We start from the raw sequence: 26894 nt of genomic DNA on the forward strand, positions 1-26894 counted from the left end.
AGCGGCTGCTCAGCTCGGGCTGGACTCGAACTGCTGTTGCTCAGAGCTCAAACTCTTGAGCGAGCTCTTAACCAACTGAGCCACTCGACCGGCCCTATACCATGCTTTTAATGGGATCTGGGGATAGAGAAGTGTGTTCGGTTTTCCTACTTGAAATACTATTTGGAGTTAACAATATATTATAAAGATCTCTGACATCACTAACATTTTTAGTAGACATTGATACACAACATACTCTGATATAAATGTACTGATCAATTTCTGTATTTTTAGATTTTTTTCTTGTCTTTTCTTTGTTTTTCCATTTTAAATATAACGCAATATAATTTTTTGATGCAAAGATCTTCTATCATATTTAGGATAGATTTGAAACAATAGAATTACTGGGTCAAAAATTGAGAATCATTTTTTTAAACTCCATGCTTAATTGCCATATTGTTTTCTCTAAGTTTTTGCTTGAATTGCCTCAGAGTACCAGTCCCATTATGCTCTCACCAGCCTGTTAAAAACAAAAACAAACAATACCCTCCCACACTGAAAAAGCATAAAAATCACATTTCTTTGGTTACTCATGAGATCAAGTGTTGATTTTATGTATTTTATTAGTTGTGTGTGTTTTCAGTTCTGTGAATTGTCTGCTCACCTCTTTTTTGTACTGCCTCCTTGTCTATTACTTTTATTCATGCTGTTTATAATGTTCAGAAGTTTATATGTTTATGCTGGCAAGGCTTTCAATCTTTTCCTTTGTAATTTCTTTACATGACACTTCAACTTTGAATGTCCTTTTGCTATGAAAGATGCGTTAAATGCTTATATCTATTTCACTCTAGGTTTTTTCCTTGGTTTATTTCTTTTAATGGTCTCTTAGTTTTGTTCATGTTTTACTGCATTAAGCAGAATTTCTAGGAAAGTGTTACTTAATAGTAGAGATAATGGGTATCTTGTTTTTTCCTCATTTTAATGGCAGTATCTCTGTAGTGATTTTCAGAGTGGGTTGTGTAAGGTATTCCTTGGGAGTGTAGGAAGAAAAGAGAAGAGGAAGAAATGACACTTTATTATCTACTGTATAGAGTGACACTGACACCCGCAGTTGCCCATGTGCATGCTGGTCTACTGTGATGGGAGTGACATGTTCAGGGAAGGTGAGCGTCCCATCTATGCAGGCATGGACAGTAAGACTTTCCTCCTGCACTCATGATCCAAAAGCTGAAGCTTCTTGGCACATATCTTGCCCATTTTCTGAGTGTTCGTCTACTTAAAACTAGTTAATATAATCTGTAAATCCCCCTAATCAGGCACTTGTGTCACAAATCACTAAAAATGAGTGAAAGTGGACCTCAAGACAGTGACCCAGCTGGTCTTTCCTGTGGTCCCCAAAGGAGACCTTCATCAGGCACTCTAAATTCACTCTCCTGAATAATGAAACCAGGCCTAAATCTTTGAAATGAGATGGAAAATGACTGCTGATGGCTTTAATACTACAATAAAGTGTGTGGCTTATTTCAGGGCAACATTCTTAAAAGAGCTGTCAAACACAAAGAAAGTCACACACTTCCTGTCAAAACCAGGCCAGTGATCCAGATTTGTTGATCTTTTCTAAGATGGCAGGATGTTGTCTGCCATCTTAACAAAGATTGAGGAAATAACTGCTTTTCGAAGGAAACTCATGCTATGGAGAGAGCATTTTTGAAAATGGATTTTTTTGAGATGTTTCAATCATTATATTATTTTGTTGCTTAAAAAATGATGTGAGTGTGCTATCTACAATCCCAAATCTGGGAAGTTAAAAAATCTGGAAACAGATATTTTTCAACTGTTTAAGAATATTCCAAATGAATTGATTGTTTTTTAGACCCATTTGTTAAAAATATGAAAATGCAATTGCTTTCAATCAGTTTGCAAAATCATCCATTGACATTAGGGAAGATAAAAATATACCAGCCAAATATCAGCAAAAATCTTGGCATGTGTGGAATTGAATTGAAGAATGAATATTGTGATTTAGTAAATACTGCCAATGACATTTTTCTTCCATTTGGATCTCTGTCTCTTTTTTGAGGTGTATTTTTGGTTATGGCAGATGTTAAAATCAAGTATGGAAATACACCCAACATAAAACCAGATCTTCAAATCACTGCATAAGAAAGTGTTATGTCAAGATTTTTAATAAGCATAAATAATATTAAATCATATTGATTCCAATAAAAGTCCAATTTCTATATTTTGAGAGAAGCATTCATTTAAGCAATTTTAAATTTATTAGTCTAGAGTTGCACATAGAATTCTCATATTTCAGAATGTTGTCTGTTTGTGCTTTCTCTATTTCTTTTATTAAACTCAGAAATTTGTCTAGTTTATTGCTTTTGTTGCAGAGAACCAGCTCCCTTAATTTATCTGTTTTCTAATTCATCTTTCTCATTGTTTTCTTTTTTTCTATTTTCTTTATTTTGTTGTTGTGTTCTAAGAAACTAGCATTGAACTCTTATTAGCATTTATTTTTTCTCTTTAAAATAATGAGAGCATTTAAATACTTCACATTTTATCTGAATACTATTTTTTATACCCCATATGCTTTTTATTTGTTATTTCTATTTTTGTTATGTTAAAGACCTTATAATTTTAATTTAATTTAAAACTTTTATCTAGGAAGTATTAAAGAAAGTATATTAAACTTCTCAATTTTAATGATTACTCATAAGTTCTGGTGATCTAATGTATAGCATGGTGATTATAGTTGACAACATTGTATCATATGCTTGAAAGTTGCTAAGAGAGTAGATATTAAATGTTCTCACCACAAAAAAAAATGGTATGATGGAGTTGTTAGTTAACACTGAGGTGGTAATCATTTTGCAACATATAACTGTATCAAAGTGTATTAAATCAACACGTTGTACACCTTGAAGGTATACAATGCCAAAAATATCTCAATAAAGCTGGAAAAATGTCAATTTTAACTTTTTAAAAAAATATTGAGTGTTTAAATTGTTTCATCTGTGCCAGACCTGCTTTTGAATACCTTTACTGAAGTTTGGTTTATGGTCTTATATTTGATAAATTTTCATGAACGTTCTACAGACACCTGAAAAGTGACCTCTTGGGGGTACACACACACACACACACACACACACACACACACACACAATCAGCCTTCACAGAAAAGTGTCTATTATTTATATCATCTGTTTATTTTTTGTCTTTAAAGTCTTTACCAGTGTTTTATCACCAATTTTTTTAATCAGTTTTTATTTATAGTTAAATTATTTTACTTTATAACAATATGATATATGATACTTAGGGGTTTGTGACTAATATATTATCATTTTAAACATAAATGACCTTCATTATATGGGGCATGATAAATAATAGAGTGAATGTTTAAATTAAAAAAAAACTATTATAGTAAAAGACACATTGCCATTAATTCCCCTCAAAATACTCCCCTTGCTTTGAACATACTTATCCCATCGTTCTTGCCACTTTCTGAAGCAGTTCTGGAAGTCCTCCTTTGTGAGTGTCTTTAGTTGTGCTGTCACGGCTGCCTCAATGTCCTGAATCATTTTGACTTTGGGGAAGAGTCAGAAGTTGCACAGTGCCAGATCTGGTGAATAAGGTGGATGAGGACACGCACCGTAATGTTTTTTTTTCATAATGTTTTTATTTGACAGAAATTGCCATACCAGAAGCAATGTGTGACACAGAGCCTTTCCGTTATGATCACAAAATACAGTGAATGCTGTTGCCGAGTGCCAACTAACAGAAAGGCAGGGATCTTCAGTATGGGAAGTGGCACGTCGAACCTTAGTAACACTGTGTGACAAGTTTCAGCTTGTTCGGTGCAGTCAGTCAAGTGTGAGCTACTGTTGAGAGAAGGTGTGTTTTCAAGTGTGCCATAAATCATACATCATAACAATGCTCTGTGTCACACATCTCTTCTGGTATACGTTAATTTCTGTCAAATAAAAACATTACGGTGTGTCCTCATTCACCTTATTCACTGGATCTGGCTCTTCCCCAAAGTAAAAATGATTCAGGACATTGAAGCAGCCATGACAGTACAACTAGACACTTACGAAAGAGGACTTCCAGAACTGCTTGAGAGAGTGGCAAGAATGATGGGATAAGTGTGTCTGAAGTATTTTGAGTGGGATTAATAGCAATGTGTCTTTTACTACAATAATTTTTTTTTAAATTTAAACACTCACCGTATTGTTTGATCACACCTCGTGGTTCAATGCCTTTTATTTGGAATTGTTTTGAAGTAGAACTTTATTTTCTTTGGCCTTAAAGTCTTTTCCCATAATTTAATATGTAAATTTCTCTACTCATTTTACTTTAAGAGACCCTCTGAAGGCTGCTTGCTGTTCTGAAAGAAACTGAGACCATTTTATTTGTTCTTTTGTGGGTAACCTGTATTTTCTACCTGGATACTCAGAGGACTTTTCCTTATCTTTGAAGTTAAAAAATGTCACAAGGTAACTAGTTCTGTCAGTGTGGTCACTAAGCTAATGTGGGTTCTTTTCCTGCTATAAACACAGAAATAGATGGATAAAATAGAATAAAAATTTAAATGTGTAGCTGTCTGTCGTTTGCCTACTAACTTACATATTTGTCCTTCTCCATCCCCTTGCTTCACTCTGCCTCATAGGGACCCATCCTTGTGAGCCACACTTCCAGATTCCCTGGCAAAGGGAGGTGCCAGCAGGAGACGAGAAGGCAGGATGGCGACAGAGGCTTCCCACCCCTATCTGTTTTTGACAAATGTCTCCACAGTGTTGTCTCTCAAGTTGCTGCTTGGCAGAACAGAGTTTCTCCTTCCATGGTCCCAGTTCCTGTTGGGCAGCCCCTACCATGGTTCTAGGTCTTTCTGGGCACCCCAATTTTGAGGTTCTGGAAATTCTGTGTTCTCCATATGTCCCTGCAGACTAAGGGTGAGAGCAACTTTCTGCTATTGCTAATTCTGCTAAACATATTCTGTTGGGCTTTTCAGCCATTCTAACAACTCAGTAGATAGCTTACTGTTTTTAATCCTTTTATTGAATTAGCTGACATGGGCACTGTTTTCCTGACTGCTCTCTACTCTGACTGGTAAAATAACTTAGTGTGAAAGGAAGGAAGAGGAAACAGAGCTCAGAGAGGAGTGTAGGAGTGGATGTTACTGCAGAGTTAGGAAAACCCCCAAAGCCTCTGGTAATTGGGAGTTTTAAGGCCCAGGCAGAGATGAAGGGTGTAGCCTTGGACCTACAATAAAGAGAAAGCAGGAACTGAGACCCTGGTTTGGCTACTCTTCTAAAGGGGAATTGACACAGTCACCCCCACTTCTCAGCAAAGTGGCAGAGAGGTTTATGTCTGCCCAGAGCAGTGCCTGCAAGAGAAAAAGTCTCCAGTGATAAATCAGAACGCTAAACCTGTGCCTTAGGGATGTGTGGTCTGAATTTACACTGCCTATGTGGTACAGGCATTCCCAGCCAAGAATGAATGTACAGACTGGTCCTCAACTGGTGAAATGCCTGTGACACCTGTGCCATGGACATGGGTGCTGAGCACATGCAGCTCCAAAGGGAAGAGCAGCACCTGCTGAAGATGCTGCCAGAGTTCCTACCCACAAAACACAACAGAAAACAGTTGACTAACAGCAGAAGTGAAAGGAATTCAAAAAGGATTAGTGCCTTAAGAAATTGAGATAATAGGATGACATTCTGAAAGAAAAATGAAAAGGTAAAAGAATAAAAATTATAATGCAAGATTTATACTCAGTGAAAAATAAGAGATGGATTTATAAAAGAACCAAATTAAACTGCTAGAAATGGAAAAGTCACTTAGATGAAAAACTCAGTGGATAGATTAAGCCATGAGTTAAGTTATAACTGAAAAAGAATTTGTGAACTTAAAAATACTTTTTTTTTTTAAGATTTTTATTGGGGAATTGGGAGGATGGGAACAGCGCTGGGGAAATGGGGGAAGGGGAACAGACAAGTTGCTCTCCTTTTGTTCTTCAGTCTAGTTGTGGAGGACGTTGCTTAACTGGCCCAAGTTGACACCATCATTGCACTCTTCCCGGGCAAGGCATCAGTCGCCGGCTTCTGGACGGCTGCTCACTTCGGCTGCTAGCCGCTCATGCTGGCTGCTGGTTACACACGGTAGCCCATGGCAGCCCACTGCAGCAGGGGCTGCAGCCTACGCCGTCGCAGGCGACTCACAGCAGCCGAGCTCCAAGTTGAGCTGTTGTTCAGCATCTTAGCTGTAGAGGGCAGTGTCACTGGCCCTCATATGTGGGATCCGAACCAGGGACCTCTGGCGTCCCAAGCCAGTTCTTAACCATCGCGCCACTTGGCCGGCCCAAAAATACTTTTAAAGAAGTTGCTTATAAGACGCACAGAGAGATAAAAATATGAAAATTAAAACAAAGAGTTTAAGAAACTGAGAAGATTTAATAATGTATCAGTTAAGGTTTAGTTCAAGGACCAGTAACCACCCTGTGTATTTTAAGCTGTAATGGATTTAATACAGGGAATTTGATCTTTACAAAATTGTCGAATGGCTGGAAGAGTGGATTTTAGCTGGGTCTCCAGAATGACTCCCAGAATAATTCAGAATCGAACCCTCCCACCCCCAAGTTATAACCACTGAGACTGCTTCTTGAATACGCTTGCTGCTCCTGCAACTTTCTCTTGATTCCCCAAAATCTGGAGAATGAACCATTAAAGCTGTGATCTAAAGATTCAGAAGCTTTTGCTATTTTTTTTTTAGCTGAGCCATCCTGCCACCTGCCACCTGTTGGCAGCTCAGTGTCTGCTCAGCTCGGGCCGGGAATTGAACCGCTGTTGCTCAGAGCTCACACTCTTGAGCGAACTCTTAACCAACTGAGCCACTTGGCCGGCCCGCTTTTGCTATTATTACTGCCATTACCATGACTGCTTCTTCACAGCCAGGAAGCTGGAGAGTGGACAATGGAACATTGCTACAAGAAAATGTCATTTCCATGCCTTTTCTTTCCTCTAGAAAAAGCCAAAACTGGTCAGGAAAAAAGCCTTCAGCCAGTGGCATACTGGAGTCAGCTCATACCAGCATGTGAAAGCCAGTTGTTAATTTTTAGGAGTTTTATGAGTGGGTTAGTAAACATAGCCATTATTAAATAAATAATAAATGAAATATAAACTTACATTCTTAAATAAAGTATAAACTTACAATTAAATAAATTATATTTAAAAACAAAGGTGATAAATACTAAAAACTTATTACTTCATTATTTGACTACATTTTATTATCTATGATTTTGTGGTTAATTTAGTCTATGGCAGTGCATGGTAGAAATATGGCACAATGGTGAGCTGCTGTACTACTGCACATCTCTTCCCAAGTCCATGTTCAGTGACATCAGATTGGTAGCTTGGAATTGGCCATTTGGGACTATTTACACCATGAAAGGGGGCAAATGCTGCAAATGCAGACCTTTTTTGAAACCCAGTTGGTAAACAGTTACCAGTACTCTGCTGCTTTCCTCTCATGCTGCATTCCAAATTTGTGCCAGAGATTGTGACTGCGGGAGCTAATCCTCATCTAGAACTCTAGTAGCAGAATCTGGAAAATGTGGTTATTAGCTCTTCAACTTCTTCAACTGCTGGAGTGTGAAAGGATGTTGAAAGAATCAATCAAGAGTATCAAGCTTGAATGAAGAGGTCCAACATATATCTAATAAGAGTTTACAAAAGAGAGATTGTAGAGATTGGGAGAGAGCCTATATCTGAAAATATAGATTTAGGATTGTCCAGAATGAGTATTAACAGGTGAACAAGAAGTAGGCTTCTCATCAGCAACAAGATATCCTCAGAGTACTAAGGAAATAACACATTTATAATTCTGTACTAAGTACAACTATAATTCAAATGAAACTGAAATAAAGACTTTTTTTAAGGAGAAAGACTTAAAGATGTTCCCACTTACAATTCCTCAATGTAAGAATTACTAAATTCTCCTCATTAAAAAGGGAACTGAACTCAGAAGGATAGAGTGCTCTGCATGAAGCAACAATGCACAGAGAAATTGGTAAACTTGTGGAAAAGTCTAGAAAAGCATTGGTTGTAAGATGTAACAATATCAACAACAATAACAATAATGGCTAATTGGGGGGGGGTTTAAAAGAAAGTTTAAACTGAAATATTAGACAACAATAACATGAAAGAACAAAACAAGACAAAGGTGATAACCCAATAGATAAAGATAAAAGTAAATTTACAGAACAGAAACTCAGAATGGCTCCAAACCATATAACAAGATGCCTAAACTAGTCATTAAGGAGATCTGATTAAGAAAAATGGAAGTGTTGATAATACCAAGTGTTGGCAAGCCTACGGGGGAAATAGACATGCTGTAGACTTATGGTGGGTCTGTAAATTGCCACAACCACCATGATGACTTTAAAATATGGCCACAAATTCTTTGATACTCCATCTTTTATGAAGTGGAGCCTAATTCCCCATTCCATGAGTGTGGGCTGTATTTGGTGACTCGCTTCTAATGAATAGAATGTGATGAAACTTCCAAGACCAAATTGTAAAATTTCCTCCTCTGTCTCTCTCTCTCTCTTTTTTTTTTTTTTTAAGATTTTTATTGGGGAATTGTGGGGATGGGAACAGTGCTGGGGAATTGGAGGAAGGGGAACAGACAAGTTGCTGTCATTTTGTTCTTCAGTCTAGTTGTGGAAGATGTTGCTTCACTGGCCCAAGTTGGCACCATCATTGCACTCTTCCCGGGTGAGGCAGATCAGTAGCCGGCTTCTGGATGGCCGCTCACGCTGCCTGCTGGCCGCTCACGCTGGCTGCTGGCTACACACGGTGCAGCCGTTGCCGGCGACTCACGGCAGCCCAGCTCCAGGTTGAGCTGTTGTTCAGCATCTTAGCTGTAGAGGGCAGTGTCACTGGCCCTCATATGTGGGATCCGAACTGGGGCCCTCTGGCATCCCAAGCCAGTTCTTAACCATCGCGCCACTCAGCCGGCCCCCTCCTCTGTGTCTTGAATCGCTTGCCCGGGAGAAGCCATCTGCCACGTAGGGCCTACAAAAGGTGAGACCTTTTGTGAACAGCCAAGTGAGTGAACCATCTTGGAAGTGGGTCCTCCAGCCCCAGTCATGCCTTCTGATGGTGGTAACTCTGGACAATGTCTTGTCTGTAACCTCATGAGACCTCCTGAGCCAGAACCACTGAGCTACACAACACCTGATTCCTGACCCACAGAACCTGTGTGAGATAATATGTGCTGTTTTTAGTCACTGAGTTCAGGGGTCATTTGTTATTCAGCAATAGATAAATAATCAAACCACTTTGGAGAGCAATTTGACAAACTTTTGTAATATTTAATATTTTATCTAGGTATGCAGGCTAGAGAAGTTTCTGTAGATGTACACAAGGAGACACATGAGGATATTCATTGCATAATACTTTTCTTTTAATTGGGTAATGGATAAATATATTTATACAGTGGAAAACTATGGAGCAGTTAAAAATAAAACTAGGTGTATGGTATAGATTTGGCTAAATCCCTAAAACCTAATAAAGAGTGAAATGTGCACGTTACACAAGCATGTGCTTGGTGTGATATTACTTATGTAAATTTAAAGATATATACAGCAATACTACAATAAATATATTCTCTATAGTTACATCCAAATGTAGGAAAATTTAAAAACATGAATGGGAAGGCTACATTCCACTCCAGAATAGAGTTGTCACAATGGAGGGAAGGACAGTGGAACAATAAAATAGGTGGGCAGGGCTCCAATGTGTAATACATTATTTCTTTTAAAATATCTAAAGAAAATAAGGCACAATATTAGCCTGTGTTCAATCTGGTTGGTGGGTCCATGGGTGCATTATATTATTTGCTGAATTTTCCGTTGGCTTGAAATATTCTTTATTGCCACTAATGTAGATTTCCATTCTGCTAATAGTTTTGGATTTTTCCTTGGCTTTGCAAAGGCCTGCACCTTTTCCAAATCAGCTTGCCTCTCAGCAAGCTCTCTTTTCTGTTTAACTTGATATCTCCTCACCTTACTCTGATATTTCCTTATGAATTTACATCCTTATTTCATATACACCTTACTCTCTGAACCTGTTTTAAAGGATATAGCCAGAAACTTTGTAAAATTGTCTTCTGTCTCATATCGTATCGTTGTTGACAATATTCTTTTTTGCTTTACATCTCATTGAAAGTGCTTCCTCTTTTAATGATGTAGAACTTTTAAACAGACCTCCACATTGGTGTTTTCTGCTTACTCATTCTTGTCTGATTTGAGCTGCAGCCAAACTCTCTTTGCCAGTTGGCACACCCTTGCAGGATCTTAACAAGGGAACACAATCGTTTTATAAGTGCTTAGCCAAATGCCCAGTGTCTAGTTGGCATTTATCTTTGCTGGATCTTCTTGTCCCCATAACTTAAGTCTTGGACTCTGAGAAGGAGATGTACATTTCTGGGAGTATCTGGGGTCTTCTGTAATTCTTTCTTAATAAAAAACAATACAAGAAAAAACCCAGAATATCTCCATATGTCATTGTTCCTAGGGTCCTTCTCACTGTCACCCGTGCCTGCAGCGAATTTCACATCTTCATGGGCAGATACCATGCCTTAGACCCCTTCGTTCCTAGCCATTGCCTACTGGTCCATATGATCCCTGAGTAGCCAGAGGACAAGGGTTGCTGCTTCACAGTGGTACTAAGGACAGTGGGGATTTGACCTTGGCTACTTTTAATTGTCTGATGTCATAGTTGGTCATCCTGAGATCCTGAAATGGAAGAGAATTTGGTTAGATAGAAACCTCTTCTTATTGCTTTACTATCTGACTCTATTATTTAGTTTCTGAATTCAAAGTGTGGGTATGCCACTGTGGATTGTCATTCTAATCCTAACTGTGCTGACTTACTGGAAGCTTCTTCTACCCCTTCCTTTATAGCTGTTGGTGCTGTCAGGAATATCATTAGTTTTGTGTGCCTTTCTGGGTGTATATATAGGGGAATTTGACAAAGGCCTTATCAGGGTTGGCTAGGCTCTTTAACTTTTAGAATGCAAGGTCAATATTGCCCCTTGTATGCCTGTCTGGTATTTAGGACAGAAATCCCTGTCAAGTCTGCGATAGATTCCATGCACACTCTAGGCACTCTGCAGAAAGCCCAAACGTCAGCTGAAGTCTTCCACTTCCTTTCCAAAGTCCATCTAAGACTTTAAAAAATCTTGAGTTCTTTGAAAAAATTTCAGAGACAAGTTAAAATGCATTTCTTTAGATGTTTTTCTTCCCTTCATTCTGTGGTTCATTATAAGAAATCTTGCAACTTAAAGTAATTTAGAGCAGTGCTTCTTATACCATTTGTGGGGGAGAACTTTTTTGTAAGTTACAGTCTTTGGCAGACTGATGCTTTTGTAAAATACAGTAAGAATGAATTACTGGAAAAATAAAATAAAACACGAAGATATTAAGAAATCAAGTCAACTGGTCACATGCTTAGATGTGGGGACAATGCTATGGATTGCTATAAAAATGTCAGTGGTGTCTTTCTTTACTCTCCTTATCTCATTGCAGACCAGCAATAAATAGTGTATGACCGGCAGAGGTCCACAGAGCACACCCTGAGTGGCCCTGTTGTAGCGGCCCTACAGAACTGTGCTTGGCCCACTCTTTGTCCATAACAGTAATATCAGCCAATGGCAATATGCCCCGGTCTTTGGTACTGTAGAGAAAAAATGGAAGGTGTATTAGTCTGGGTTCTCCAGAGAAACAGAACCAATGGGGCATATATGACTTATTATAAGGAATTGGCTCACATGGTTATGGAGGCTCAGAAGTCCCACAGTCCACAGTAAGCACGCTGGAGACCCAGGAAAGATGATGGTGTAAACTCTAGTCTGAGCTTGAGTTGGAGTCCAAAGGCAGGAGAAGACTGGTATTCTAGATTAAGTCAGGCCGAGAGAATGAATTCTCCCTTTCTGTGCCTTTTTCCATTCAGGCCTCCAACAGATTGGCTGAGGCCCACCCACATCAAGGAGGGCAATCTGCTTTAGTCTACGGATTCAAATATTAATCTCATCCAGAAACACCCTCACAGACACACCCAGAATAATGTTTAACCAGATATCTGGGCACCCTGTGGCCCAGTCAAGTTGACACACAAACTTTCCCATCATAGACAGGCATCATCTCATGTCATTGTGAATGGGGCTCTTGGTTTATGATTCTGCCAAGAAATGGACCAGTCCCTTAACCCTAAAACAGGAACCACTCTTTTTGTTTTTAACCTCCTGACACCTTGTCCATTATGTGACCACAGAACCAGGCTCCCGGCTGCCCAGGAAATAGACTCTTCTTCAGTTCTGATTCTTTCTATTCAAGTAGCGCCATCCCCCCAGTACAGCCAGCTGCTTGCTGACCCTGCTCACCACTCAGCAGGACCCTGGTAATCAGCCCCTCACACACCTAGTCCCTCAAACCGTGGTGCAAAATGCCAGCCAGCTTCTCTCTGAAGCTCACCCTCTGCCATGTCCTCACTGACCCTTCTTCAAACTCCAGCATTTTTTATCTTCAATCTAAGATATCTCTGACCTCTTTTTCCCCCTGCATCCTGCTTCATAGAGTCCTTAGCAAACAGCTACTGCTGATATTTATTGAGAATGTGCCTGGTGCTAAGTCCGATGCTTCCCGGTGCTTATCTTATTTCATATTTACATAAATACTATTCAGTATGTACACAGAGGAGGAAACTGAGGCTTACAGAAGATAAGTATCTTACTACATGGCTATTAAAGGCAGAGCTAGGATGTAAATCAAACGCTGTTTTAGTTAAAAGAATCCAGATTCTTAACCAAGAAGTTGTACTGCCTTACAGAAAAGTTGTTCACATGACTTAATATTTTTCAGTAAGTAAAAATTGCCATTGAAAATGTTTATATCTATATCTATATCTATCTATAGTGTTCATTGCCCTTAATATAATGGCATCTTTAAGTTTTAGTTCAGGACCATGTTTGTCTTTGCTGATGAACTTGAATGTTTCCCTTCCTTCACCAAAGAGAAAATCTTAAGCTTGGGTTTCCCCAGGTGGCTTGGAGTGAAATTTAGCCCTTAATTGCAGCAGCTGTTTTTAGCTTACTTGAGATAATGTTCTCGCCTTTCTTGAATATGACTTTATTTATATGATGGTTCAATTGCACATGTTTTCTTTCCTACTAGACATGGAGCATTTGGGTGCAGAGACTGAAGGAATTGAATATGTACCTAATTTTGTAAGCTGCTTTTTCCAGAAGCAAATTATGTTGATATATCAAATGGGACTCAGTTACAACCAGTTTTCTCAGCAAAGTACTCAACATTTATTCTGTGACTGAACTGTGGAGTGGTTTGGATATGTTATTTTGAGCACAACCTTGTTACTACAGCTGTAAAAATTTGTGGGGTGGGTCCAAAATTTCAGACAACCAGGTAAAAGGTGATAATGGGAAGATATTTACGAAATGCTTCGAAACTAGAGTGATGAGTGGTGAAATGGGAAGGAATGTTTTCAGTGACCTGAGTGGGGCCCCCTCCAGGTAGGGAGATTAGATTAGATCAGTAAGGGTGTCTTCCCATGTTTACAAGGACTGAGACAACGGTTAAATAACAGCTGGTGAAGTAGCCTGGCTCCTGGGGCCAGTGCTAGGAGGGAGCTGAAAGCACATGGGAGGCGGAGCCAGCGTTGACTTCTCATCTTCTGGACCATGGGAATCAAGTCCTTGCTCAGATGGTCACGGCCTCCAGAATTGGGGTTGGCCTTAGGAAAAGGGAGAGTGGTCCTAATTATACATCTGACACTCGTTTTAAAACCTGTTTAATCTGAGATTTAACCTGGAGAAAAGAGGAGGTGGTCATTGAAGTGTTCTTCCAGAGAGAGATTTTTGTTTTCTATTTATGTGTAAGCATAGATTTGGCTTGGGAGGGGATGTCTGTCCTATAATTAGCTAAAGATGTCCACCTTATAACTGGCATGTGCGTGGGCACTTTGTGACTGGCACCCTGCCATGTATGATCGTCCTGTGGATGAACATTCTGTTAGCCTAGAGAGTCAAGGGTTTGGAGGCTGACAGGGGGTTTGGAGGCTGTTGCCTCAGCAGTGTGTCCGGCTTACTGTTCAAGGTCCAGGATATTTGTGAGAGTCGTCCCAGTTGTTATGACGAATCAAAAGTACTTCTGATAGAAATAGAGAAATCAGGAAGTGTGGCCTGTTTTTCAGGAAGATAATTAATTTGTTTTTAGACATCTTGAGTTTGAAATGAGAGTTTGACATCCGGGTGGAAATGTCTGGGCTCAGCTGAGGCCACTCAGTTGAAGCAGCACTTGGGAGGCATGCATTCGAGAACGGATTCTTTCCCTAACTGGCTGTGGTCTTGAACAAGCCTAATTTTTAGGACTCTCACTGGTTGATCTCTTAAGTCAGAAGCCTTCATCCCAAACAAGGACATGGTGGTATGTGCTCTAGACTGGGGGCTTGGGGGGTGTCCTGCTGGGCCCGTCTCTCAGTACTGTCCCAGGGAAAAGAAGACAGGAGCTCTTACCCTGGGTGCCTGCCATGAGCAGGGACGATTGCTATTGCGTGGATGTTTCTGAGTGTAGTTTGAGAATCAGCAAAGCTTGGGTGTCTTAAACAGTCATCGTCAGAGACTGGCCTCTGTTGTCTGTCTTCCTGTAATTTGCACTTTGTTACTCAGCAGTGCCTAGAGGGGCTGCTCAGACCACTCCAGCTTATTCTACAGACACAAACTTCAGTGCTGGAAGGAACTCTACAAGTGACTTACATGGGGAATGATAGCTGTATGGGGAGAGCTCAGGGGTCACTTCTTCGCTACAGAGCCCCTGGCAGGGAGGCCCTCAGCCTCTGCTTGAATGCCCCCAGTGATGGGGAGATTAGCTCTTACAGTGCTGCAGTTTACCTACTGGGAGCTCTGTTAAGAAGGTGTTCTTTACCCCGCTCTGTAATTGACTCCCTGTATTTCCTACCTAGTGTGTAGTTCTACTCAGCAGTTTATCAATCCTTGTAGCCCCCTTTCTAGATGGGGAAGCACAACCTGATATGCCTAGTGGCTCACTCGGTATAACAGGGAGCTGTGCTCTTTCTGCTATGGAGAGGCCCACCTTTCTAACTGCCTTTCCTCCTTCTCCTGAGTGCCTACCCTGTCATCCTTTTCCCTTAACCTGGAGCCTCTGACCTGCCTTGAACTGGTGGGGAGTTCTAGGGCCCAGTGGTGGCCATCTGGCTGAGTAGCTCTGCTTGGAGGGTTTGTTAGTCTGCTGTAAGGAGATGCTTTAATGTCCTGGGAGAGTGCTGGAAGCTGCTTCATCCTGGGACACCTTCAGGTGTCACTCACCTTTACAGCAGGGCAAGTGTGATGGGGCCTTGGGGGTTGGTTGGCGTGGGGGCCGCTTCTTAGGGTGCAGCCTTTGTGCGTATTTACTTAGGGCCTGGCATTCCCTGTGTGCTTCAAGTGCTGTGTGAGTAGACTATCTGTTGACCCGGGAAAAGGGAAACACTCAGATCTCTGCAGGGTCGCAGCCAAGATGTGCAGTTCCTGGACAGCCCACCATTTCTGGGGTGTGCGGACCTTTCTTGTGAGTGCTGAGAAGGAGTTTAACAGGCCGAGGAGAGGAGCAGAGAGTATTCTTATTTGCATGGAGAGACAACTGCATGATGACATGGTGTCCCACAGTCTGCAGGGACAGCATGGTTCAAATTCATGATTAAATGGGCAAAACGAAGTAAGACAAAGTGAAGGAAGGGATAGAACTTGAGGTAATTTGGGAATTGTTTAGGCCACGGGTCCTCTGGAATTTTCTTACTTTCCCTCTAGAAATGTTATTATTTAAAAGATACCACCAGCCATCTGAAAACCAGAGCGGGCCTTTAAGGAAGGAAAGGAGGGATGAGTGACGATGTCTTTCTCCTCGCCTCCCTTCTCTTGCGAACAGGGAGAAGATGCCTTTCCACCATGTGACTGCTGGCCTGCTGTACAAGGGGAATTACCTCAATCGATCCCTGTCTGCGGGCAGCGACAGTGAGCAGCTTGCTAACATTTCTGTGGAGGAGCTGGATGGTAAGGAGCCCGTCCTGAGGGTAACTTTTTAGCCACTGGTGGGGCACCTGTGGCTACTGTGCACCTACGGTGAGAGTGCCAGGCTCTGGCCATGTGTAACTGGTGTGCCGGGAAACAGTTCAGATATAAATTCTGCCTAAATAACCTTGGAGCCTGAAAATATCTATAAAAGATATTTCAGGTTCCTTGGATACTAACAGGAGGGATAGCCTTCAACTCCCCAAATGTATTTTCCAGTTTATGGAATCTTTATCATCAATGCTGTTGTCATGTTTCCATATTGTCATTTATGGTGGGGCCCAGCTGTGGGGGAGGGTTACGCCCTGCTAATGGTTGTCTCTTGACTTGCAGGCCATGGTGCCTTGAATCCTGCCAGGATTAGAATCATCTGGAAGCCATGTCGAGGTGGAATGGACAGCAGTTATTTTTATTGCCTCTGTTCCTCCGTAACAGAGTTCAGAGCTGGGTATTCAGGGCAGGGTTGGGCATGGAGACAAATCTGAGAACACAATGATTGAATTTGTCCTTGGACAGTGTCACATTGTATCCCCACTGGTAAATCAACTTCCAATAAAAAAAATTAAAAATTAAAATAAGAAAGAAGGAAGTTTTTCTAGAATAGAGAATGAGTTTGATTCAACCAGATGTTTGCCTAGATGCACATCTGCTGAGGCTAAACCAGAATCGGCTTTCCCTGGTGTTGTGGAGTGCTGTCTTCCCTGCAACACATCTGAAAACGTAAAGCCTAAATTTACTTTCTAAAATGGAGATGTCAGAGTTACCCAGAGGGCCCATGCCTTTACCTTTCCATGTAAAGGTTCGAACCAGTGTGCTTTCTCTGTGCACATTTCTCACAAGGGGAGGCGGAAGGATTCTTGGCCAGGGGAGCCAAACATGCTCTACCATCATGAGGAGATGAGGGGAGCGCAGGTGGGGCTACCTGATAGCTTTCCTGGCCCTTGTTCATTTTGTTTGCTTATCTAAAGGCTTGCTTATTTACATGAGCGAGCCAGCCGTGACATGTCAGAGGACAGAGGGCTGGGTCCAGAGGACAGGCCAGGGGACGTCAGAGGAAGTGAAGATGCTGCGGGTGAAACCAGACCCCTCGGGCTAGCCGCTGCTCACTGTAGTATGGACAGACTGGAGGCCAGAGCGGCGAGCACCCTCATATCCCCTGGCCTTCAGCTGGCCAGAGAACATTTGGATGCAGGACACAGAAGCAAGCAAGAGAGCCTTGACTGCCTCCGAGGTGACCCCGTTCTGGTGAATACAGGGAGGCTGAGGCTGGGCGTGTGTAGCAAGGCCCAGGCTTTTCTGTAGCCTGAGGCGTCCATTCCCAGTGGAAGTCAGGGTCGGTGGTGCATGGATTTGGTGGATTTGCCCTGTGTTTGTGTAGGTCTCCTGGTGGGGGTGGTTAGCAGGAGCCTCAGAGGGACTTGCAGCGTGGAGGCCCTGGAACTGTCAACTCTTGGAGAGGCTGGGATTATTAACCAAATGAAGTCTGAACATCATCTGTGGCTTTCTATTTGCTTTCCTCCTCCCTCCCATCTTTGCCATGAATAATCAAGAGATGATTTCTCTAAGATTTCTCAGAGCACCGGCTGTTTCTTTATTAAATCTGGGCCAACTCCAGGGTACACAGCTTTTCAAGAGGACCGTGGGCTAGATTTCAACCCTTCTCCCCTGGGCACCTGGCTGAAATACCCTCCAAGTTATTGGGCAAACATCAGAGTTCACGAGCTGTTTCACCCAGGCCCAGGCAGCTGAGCAGGGCTGAAAGGCACCTACCTTCTCAGCAGGTGAGGTGAGCGGCGAGTGACTCTAACAACCCTCGATCCCAGGTGGGCAGGCTGAGCAGAGAACGCCTGGCAGGGCCCTGGTGGACTAGAGGCTGGCTGGTGAAGACGCTGTATTTGTCCAGCAGGAGCATATTCTGGGCTCTCAGCCTGGAGAGGGGCCATTTATTTTCTGATGGAAGATTCCTGCTACTTCTTTATTTTTTTGCCAAGGTGACCCCTGAGTTACGACTGCTCATGCTTTCATACGAGCATCGTGGGACTCCGAGCGGGGCTGTGCAGATGTGGGCTTAGTTTAGAGCAGGTGGGCAGGGCCTGAAAACCAGGTGGCCTGGATCAGTTCAGATGATTGCTTTCTGGATCTTCAGGAAGCCAGGGTTTCCAAGCCCTTGCCTGCTTGCTGTTCTCTTGAGGCTGCTCAAGTCAAGCTATAGTCCTGCTGTGTGAGGCCACTCATTTATCCTCAGAGGTCTCTGGTGTTGCACAGGGAGTTGACGTGTTGGACACCGTGGACACTGAAGCATCTTTTGTGGTCTGTCTGGCTACCTTCGGCACCGACATTAGTTAGTTGGGTACCATCCTCATTCACTGCTCTGCTCTTCTCATCCTGCAGCCTCCTGTTTAAGGTCGACCGCAGGCAGGTTGCTCCACCTGGTTAGTGTTTATCACTAGGGACGGAGTGCCCCTTTCTTTCAAGGTAAGGGTCAAAGGCGCCCAGTCCATGGGTGGGTCCCCTCTTAGAACAGGCATGACGAGAGCTCTCTCCATGCAGGCCAGCTCCAGTTGCCATGCATTCTGGGAAGTTTGTTTCTTCTCCTTACATAAAGCTCAGGAGGAAATAATGTAAAGCTGCATTAAGTTGGCCAGATTGGAGTTGGAAATCACCCAACAAACAAATTTAGCTACAATGAATCAAATAGTTGATTGAGACATTCATACATTCATTAATTCATTCATTTGTTCATTCCTGTTCATTCATTCATTATAGGAATGTTTACCCAAATGCTTTCCGGGTAGACGAGGAAATCAAATAAGTACAATATTTGTTGCCTGTCTCCAAGGAGTTTGCAATCTACCCAGGGAGTTTATGTGTATACAAAATTAATTATCAGTATTTTGCATTTTTACAGTGGGTCATGTGAAATTTTATTAGACATATGAATTCTAATTTTTAAAAAACAGTTTTTGTGGTGCTATTTATTGAATAATCTAGTGATCCTGTCTTAAACTAAATTCACCTCTATCTGAAGTTCATTCATTTTCATAAATAGATGGTGTTCCATTGTATGTAAATATACCTCTATTTCTATATCCATCTATTCAGGATGGATATTTGGGTTTCCAGTTTGAGGCTATTTGACACTGCCTTCTGTTGCAGTTGTGACGTTAGGGTCTGCTCTCCTCATGGCTTTCTCGTAGCAGTTGTAAAATGTCTGGGCATAGGTATCTCACGTTATTTTTGCTAGTAATAGTCTCAGCTCCCTAGAGTGCTGTCAGGTCTTCATCTGAGCTTAGGTTAGTGTGCTCTCACATCTTTCTGTTTTTTTTTCCTTTCAAGAACGCCTCTCATTTTAATGCTAAAGCTTCATTTGTTTTTCACATTATATGTCTCTTCTCACATTATTTTTCTCCTTTTGAACTTCTGCATTCATTCCTGAGTATGTCTTCCACGTCATTGATTTAGTTGTTTGCAGTCCTTAAAATTTTTGTTTTATTATTGCCTTAAGAGCCTATTTTCATTATGGTGAAAGTTTCTGTTTCTTTGTAGCCTGGCTTTATTTCAATAGCTCTCCTCCTTTTTTTTTTTAACATTTGGTCCAAGTATAATACAGAAAAGTATTAATGTACAGTTCAATTATTATTGAACATGAAAACTCATGCAAGGACCACCTAGGTTAAGGAACATGGTATGATCGGCATCTCAAAGTCCTCCCTGAGGCCCTTCCCAATTCCTCTGCCTCGGAGACAACCACTGCCCTGACTTACTGTCTTGTTTAATTGTGTTTGTGTTTTCCCTTCATCTCAGTGGGGTCATGTCATATCTATTCTTTTGTGTCAGCCTCTTTCTCTCAACATTATAGTTGTGAGACTCAACCATGCTTTCGAAGGTAGCTGGAGTTCATTCATTTTTATTAACTTAAAACGTTCCATTGTGTTTAACTGCACCTCAATTTATTTATCTGTTCTATTCTCGATTGTTTGGATTGTTTCTAGTTTGCAGCTATTAGGATATAATCTAACCATCCCCCTTTTTGTTGATGCTGTGGTCTTAGGATATGCTCTCCTTGTGGTTCCCTCTTCCTCTTCTGTTGGGACCATATATTTTTATTCTCTCTTAGTTGTCTTAATGAGAATAACTTGGGTACCATTTGTGGAAATCTCTTCTGTTTCTTGTCATAAATTAGATATATAATAAAAGCCTTTTTATCCAACTCTTCCAGCTAATGCTACCTTTATTCCTTTATTTTGCATCAGCAGATGTTTTTATATGGTTCCTTTTACTTTTTTTCTGTTCTGCCTTGTGATTCAACAAAGTTCTTTGGAGGCCCAGTATATGTCAGCAAACAAGGTTTATAAAGAGTCTTTAGCCTTTTTTATTCTATCTTCATTTTATCCCAGATCTGGCATAATTTTCTCTTTTCCATCCCCAGACTAGAGAGTCCAGTTTCTAGTAGACATTCTTCTAGTCCACAACTGCTGGGCAGAAGTGGGATCTTGGTTGCCCCTACTGTTGGGTTTGCTCCCTATGCCACAGAATTATAAAACTCCTTTCTCTCCCTTCTCCTGCTCTCCTTCCTGTTCCCAGACTGGTGTCCAGCATTCAGTGACCCCAGAAACATTCTGATTCTCATCTTTCCCCTGTGGGTAATCCAGGGTGGGACACACCATCCCATGGCTCTCGTTACTTCAGAGGTGTGTTCCGCAAAGAAGCTTAGGAAAGGGGTGCTGCTGAGGTGGGTTTGGGTTGGGGAATAGATCACCATGGAAAACAGTTGATTTGGTGGTCAGTGTAGCCTGTGGGTCCCTGGCAGGAGCAAACAATGGTGGTGAGTCAAAGTCTTCCTGCTATATGTACCACTGTAGTTCCCAGGATGGATGAAAGTTATTTCTCCAGTTTCATTAGTGTTGCGATTAGTGAAAGTTCTCCTCAGGCTCTGACATGTATACTTATCTCAAAATTAGTATTTCTGGTGATGTGCTCATACATATATTTCTGGGGCATTTTCATTTTAGTTTGCGAGTGCACGTATCAATCTGCCACCCTTCCATCACGAAGCCCCATTTTAATAGTTGGCTAACTGCACTTAACTGTTCCAGTGTCATGCTTTGACACAGGCCAGTGTCCTCAGTGACCTCCTGTTTGCCTAATCCTGTGGACTCTGTTTTCTGGACTTTCTGCAGCATCTGGCAGTGTTTGTCACTCCTTTGGTTTTGAAGTTTGTCACTGCCTTGGCATCATGCCATCACCTGTCTCTCCTCCTACCTCTTTTCATTTCCACTCTTCCTGCCCACCCTGTACACACTGCTGGCCCTGGGTTGGCTTCTTTTGTCCTCCCCACGGGCATCTCCATGCTGATCACCTCCGGGTCTATACCTCCAATTCCTGCCTCTTTCCTCAACTGCAGACTTGCTACCTATAGTCCTGCATAGATGTCCCATAATTTTCTTAAACTCCAAAGATCCAAATCCATACACATTTCCTTTTTTCTTCAAAGCTGCCCCTTCTCTGGAATTTTTCTCAGGAAATGATATCACATTATCCCCAGTTAGCCACAGTGGTAGTTTGGGAGTCCTCCTGATTCCTTTTTTTCACTTACTTCCCCACATAGAATTGGCAAAGTCCTACAGATCAACTTATTTTGTGAGTGGTCCTTTTTCTCTGACCACACTGCATTGTCTTTGGCCACATCGCCATCTCCTAGACAACTACAGTCCTCAGGACCCCATCTCCTTATACCTCGTCCATGGTATCACCCTGTATCATTCAGGTCCATTTCATTGGAGGGGTGCTGCTCGTTACACACTTGATTAGGTTATCCCTCCGCTTGTAACACTTTTCTTCTTGTCCTACAAATATATACATGTTTAATATTTCTTTAATCTTTAAAAAGTTTTCAAATCCACAGAGGTTTTGGAAAGTACAGTAAATACCTGTATACCATTCATTTAATTGTTAATATTGCAGCATTTGCTTTTTCTCTCTCCCCCTTTCTTTCAATGTCCCCCCACATACAATTTTTTCAGTTCTAAAATTTTTAATTTGTTTTTTTTATAGTTTCAATTTCTCTGATTAAATACTCTGTCTACTCATTAAAACAGTATTTAAAAAATTCTTTGGACATATTTTCCTGTATTTATAATAGCTAATAAAAGTCTTTATGTACTAAATCCAGTATCTAGACTCTGGACCATCTGGGGGTTGGTTTCTATTATCTTTATTAGATTATGGTCAAATTATTTTCTGTCTTTGCATGCCTACTAACATTTGACTGTACACTGAATGTTGTGAACACTATGCTATAGAGACTCTGTGTTCTGTTATCTTTCTCTGAAGATCAGGGCTGATTTTTGCTCTAACAAGTAGTTCAATTATTAGCTGACCACCTTAAACATGTATGGGTTTGATTTTATGCTTTGTTATGGTAGATCTGTGGAAATCCCAAAGTGGGTCCCAAGCCTCTCTAACTTGGCAGAGATTCAGCCTCCAAACGCTGGGGGTTTTTTTGTTTTTTTTTTGTGGTTCTCTTCAGGGCTTGGTTAGGGTGGGTCTAAAGTAGTTCCTTACTCTTACAGTGTGATCTTTCTAGTGTCTCAGCTGGATGCCTGGGGTAGTAATTAGGCTTTTCTGATATCTCCTAGGGCTGCTTCAATTCTACTTATCTGTTTTCTCTTCTCAAACTCATAGCAGCTGCTTCCTGGTACAACTGGTATATCCCAGCCTTTAGCCAAGAATTCAGAAGGAACCCACACACAGGCTTCAAGGTCCACTCTGCAGCGGTTTCTTCTCTGCTGCCTTACCTCACAGATTCTAGCCCAAAGTATGAACTGTCCTTGGGAAATTGTCCCCAGGCAGAAAGCCAGGGTGAACACGGGTTTGTGTGTGAATTTCCATTCACCCCGCCATTACAGGTTTGTACTGCCTATTGTCTAGTGCCTGAAGACAGTTGTTTTATATATTTTGTTCAGTGTTATGGTTGTAAAGCTTCTGTCAGAAGTGATCTTTTTTACCTTGGAAACAACCTATTCATCCCTTAAGTTTCAACATCGTCATCGTCGTCGTCATCATCTTCATTATGATCAGCCTCATCATCATAGTCACAGGTGAAATTTATTGAGTGCTATGTGATAGAAAGTGTTCAAAGTGCATTATATGAATTAACTCATTCAATCCTTTCAGTAATCTTATAATGCAGGTACTATTATTAACCCCATTTTTGCAAATGCGGAAAATGGAGATGTTAAATCACCCAGTCCAGGATAGTGTATTTAGCATGTATTGGAATTGGGATGCAAACTGCCCCCTGTCTTCATAACTCATGCCCTTTAACTTCTATGCACTGACTCTTCCTCCCTGCTAGATAAGACCCTTTGTGCCTTCCCTGCACTCTCATGTCACTATCATATAGATCACTGCCACCACTGTGACACATAGGTGAGAACTTGGCAGATGAATCAAACTTTCAGTGGGTGGAGAGATATTTTTAAAGCTCTGTGTGAGCCCAGCTAGCTGCTTACCAAGAGCAGAGGCGCCTGCAGCCTGGAAAGGGCTGGTGGTGGGCATGAGTTCATGCCAGCAGAGGGCTGGCTCCTGTGTCGCTGAAGGGTCTCTCCCCATCCCCACCCATCTGGTCCATCATGTACTTACTTGTAAAGAAGACTCTCCCCCACTCCTTTTTTTCTCTTCTCTACTTTTGCTGGTTGATTTTAAAATCCCAGAGGCACACCCTACTTGCCTTTTTTGAGACACTTCCTTCTGCAGGCTTTTCAAAAGGGGTTTTAAGGAGGCAGAAACATTACTGTCACAAGAAGAGAAGCTCACAACTCTTATCTGAGAAAGCTGTTGTCTCAAAGTTCACTCCTCCAGAGGAGGCAATAAAACATAAACAATGAACCCCGTCATCCAACAAGGGGAGCAATGCCAGATGCACAGCTCTGCTCCCATCCGGGAATTAGCTTTACAACCTGGATCTTTTATCTATGTTGGTACCTTCCTCCTGGAGGCTTGACCTGCCTTTGAGCCTTGAAAAGTCTTTTGTGGAGAGTTGTGAAGATTTGTTAGCAGAGCCATGGAGGGATTTCTCTGAAAGTAACTGCTTCCAAAGGCTCACTTCTTAAAGGGACATTTATCTAAGTTTTTTTTTTGTGGTTTTTTACATTTTCTTCTGAAAATGTATTTTGATAGCTATGGCCAAGAAGGAAACCTGAGTACCATCCCTGCCACTTTCATTTTATTCCTTTGTAATGTATATGCTACCTGTTTCTAAAAGAGATTGAGACATCATATGATAAAAGAAGAAATATGAGCTGCAAAGGCTGTCAGGATAGAAATAGAAAATAAAAATCTACATCTACAGAGGAAGAAAAAACATGACAGCTCCTAAAATTAATACATGTGAATGAGCATTACATTTAGCTTCAAGCTTCCAATTGGTTGGGGCAAGATGGTAACATGAGTTATGTTATTTCAATGACAGCCTTAAAGTGTCCCATTGGAAGAATAGTATTCTCATCTGCATTTTAAATAGGAGCCCTTGGCCCATAATAAAAATACCTAGTATACAAGTATTTTGTATTGTTATCTCAGAGATGCTGATGGCTTTCAACTTTTCCTCTCCCTATAATTTCTAAGGATTTTAAAAAACCTATTTTCACTAGTAGTAGTGAATTATGATGGTGTGATTGTCAATGAAGGATGGGTGCTAATCTTAGACTATGTAGAGGCAGAGAGATGAGGGCAGATTGTAGTTTAGAAAGCCTAATCATTAGATGATTTTAAGTACCTGCTGTAGAACATGTTTCTCTGGTTTCTATTCTTAAGAGCCCTGCTTGAGATAGTAGGCAGAAGTGATATCTTGGTATGAAAATTTAAGAACCTGCATCATAAAGAATGACCTTAACTTGGAATATTTGAGGCATAGGAGTTACCAACCATTCATTTCTATCATAAAATAACTTTGAAATTGTTCCTGTTGAACCACTGTCAACAGAAATGCATCCTAATAGATCTACTAAGGTAATTGAGCCCCACAGTACTTTCCCAGATATTTAAATAAGTTAACCTGTGAGTGGAATTGTTCGGTGTTATCCATCTGGCTGCAATTTTGATGTTGGCTTCGTTGATACTGGGCTGTCTCTCCTGATGGTAATTGGCCAACAGCAGGTCCAACTGTTTCCTGGGACTACTCAGGGATGTGATGTTAGCAATATGTTCTAGCAGGGATGGTTCACTGGTGTTGCATTTAGGGCATCTCATATAAACATTGCTCCAGATCATTACAAAGGAGGTGATGAGCTAGGACAGCCATTTAAAATACAATTTTTTTCTATCAAAATGGTCATTTCTACTTTCTAATTCTCAAGCCAGAAGAACACTGAATTTACATTGAGGCTTGTATTGCTATCTTACCATTTAACAAATTATTCCAAGACTTCCTGGTTTAAAACAAGCAAGCAAGCAAGCAAACAAAGAAAGAAACAAACAAAAAACCATTTTTACCTCACAGTTTTTGTGGATCAGGAATTTAGGAGTGGCATAGATGGCTAGTTTGGCCCAATGTTTTTCAAAAGATTGCAGTCAAGACATTTTCTGGGACTGCAGTCATCTGAAGGCTTGACTGGGGCTGAGGAATCTAATTCTAAGCTCACTCACGTGGCTGTTGGTTGGAGGCCTGAGTTCCTCCCATGAAGTCCTCCCCATGGGACTGCTTGAGTGATTTCATGACTTGGAATTTGGCTTTTCCTAGAATAAATGATCATTTTTATGACTTTGTCTCAGATGTCACATATTGTTACTTCTGCCACATGTATTTGTTAAAAGTGAGTCACTAAACATGTCCACACTTAAGGTAAGTGGAATTAGGTTCCGTCTTTTAAAGGGAGGAGTATCAAAGAATTGGCAGGTATATTTTATTTTATTTTTTTTTAGCTGAGCCATCTTGCCACCTTTTGGCAGCTCAACGGCAGCTCAGCTCGGGCCAGGCATCGAACCGCTGTTGCTCAGAGCTCAAACTCTTGAGCGAGCTCTTAACCAACTGAACCACTCAGCTGGCTCCAGCAGGTATATTTTAGAATCACCAAAGACCATATAAATTAGCTTAGAGATGGTTCCTAGCTGTTGAATTGAAAGCTAATGAAACGTTATAGAAAGTTCTAAAATCATACTTAGCAGTTTCTTTTCTTTTCTTTTTTTAGCTGAGCCATCCTGCCACATGTTGGAAGCTCAGCTCAGGCCGGGACTCAAACTGCTGCTGCTCAGAGCTCACACTCTTGAGTGAGCTCTTAGCCAACTGAGCCACTCGGCCGGCCCAATTTAGCAGTTTCTTTATGCAGTGAAGAAGAGAGGACCAATTTGCTATAAAAATAGGAATTGAAACCTACCTGAACTTTTTTTCCTATTTATTTATTTTTTATTAAATTGATTGGGGTAACAGCAGTTAATAACATTATATAAACTTCAGGTGTATAACTTCATAATACATCTATATACTCTGTTGTGTGCTCACCACCCAAAACCTAGTCTCCTTCCATCATAATGTATTTACCTCTTCACCCTCTTCATCCTCCTCCTAAAGTCTACCTGATCTTGATGGAGAAATTCTCTGGAGTTCCTCAGATCTATACCACTTAGCCCAGCTGCAACAGAGTTTTGCCACTTAGCAGCTGCAAGAGAGATGGTTAGTTTTCCTCCTCCTCCTCCTCCTCCTCCTCCTATTCCTCCTCCTCCTCCTTCTCTTCTTCCTCCTCTTCCTCCTCCTCCTCCTCCTCCTCCTCCTT

At 41.3% G+C, this 26894-nt stretch overlaps 1 protein-coding gene across 10 annotated transcripts in view; it reads left to right on the plus strand.

The window, feature by feature from the left end:
• CALN1 (calneuron 1) overlaps positions 1–26894 on the plus strand; it is a 532500-nt gene that overhangs the window by 148393 nt on the left and 357213 nt on the right. For all 10 annotated transcript variants that reach the window (XM_019663705.1, XM_019663715.1, XM_019663707.1 and 7 more), the window contains one exon: positions 15980–16104. In XM_019663705.1, coding sequence (XP_019519250.1) covers positions 15980–16104 — 125 coding nt within the window. The remainder of the gene's footprint in view (positions 1–15979; positions 16105–26894) is intronic.

This window comes from Hipposideros armiger, unplaced genomic scaffold, assembly GCF_001890085.2.
Source record: "Hipposideros armiger isolate ML-2016 unplaced genomic scaffold, ASM189008v1 scaffold_400, whole genome shotgun sequence".
Taxonomy (NCBI): domain Eukaryota; kingdom Metazoa; phylum Chordata; class Mammalia; order Chiroptera; family Hipposideridae; genus Hipposideros; species Hipposideros armiger.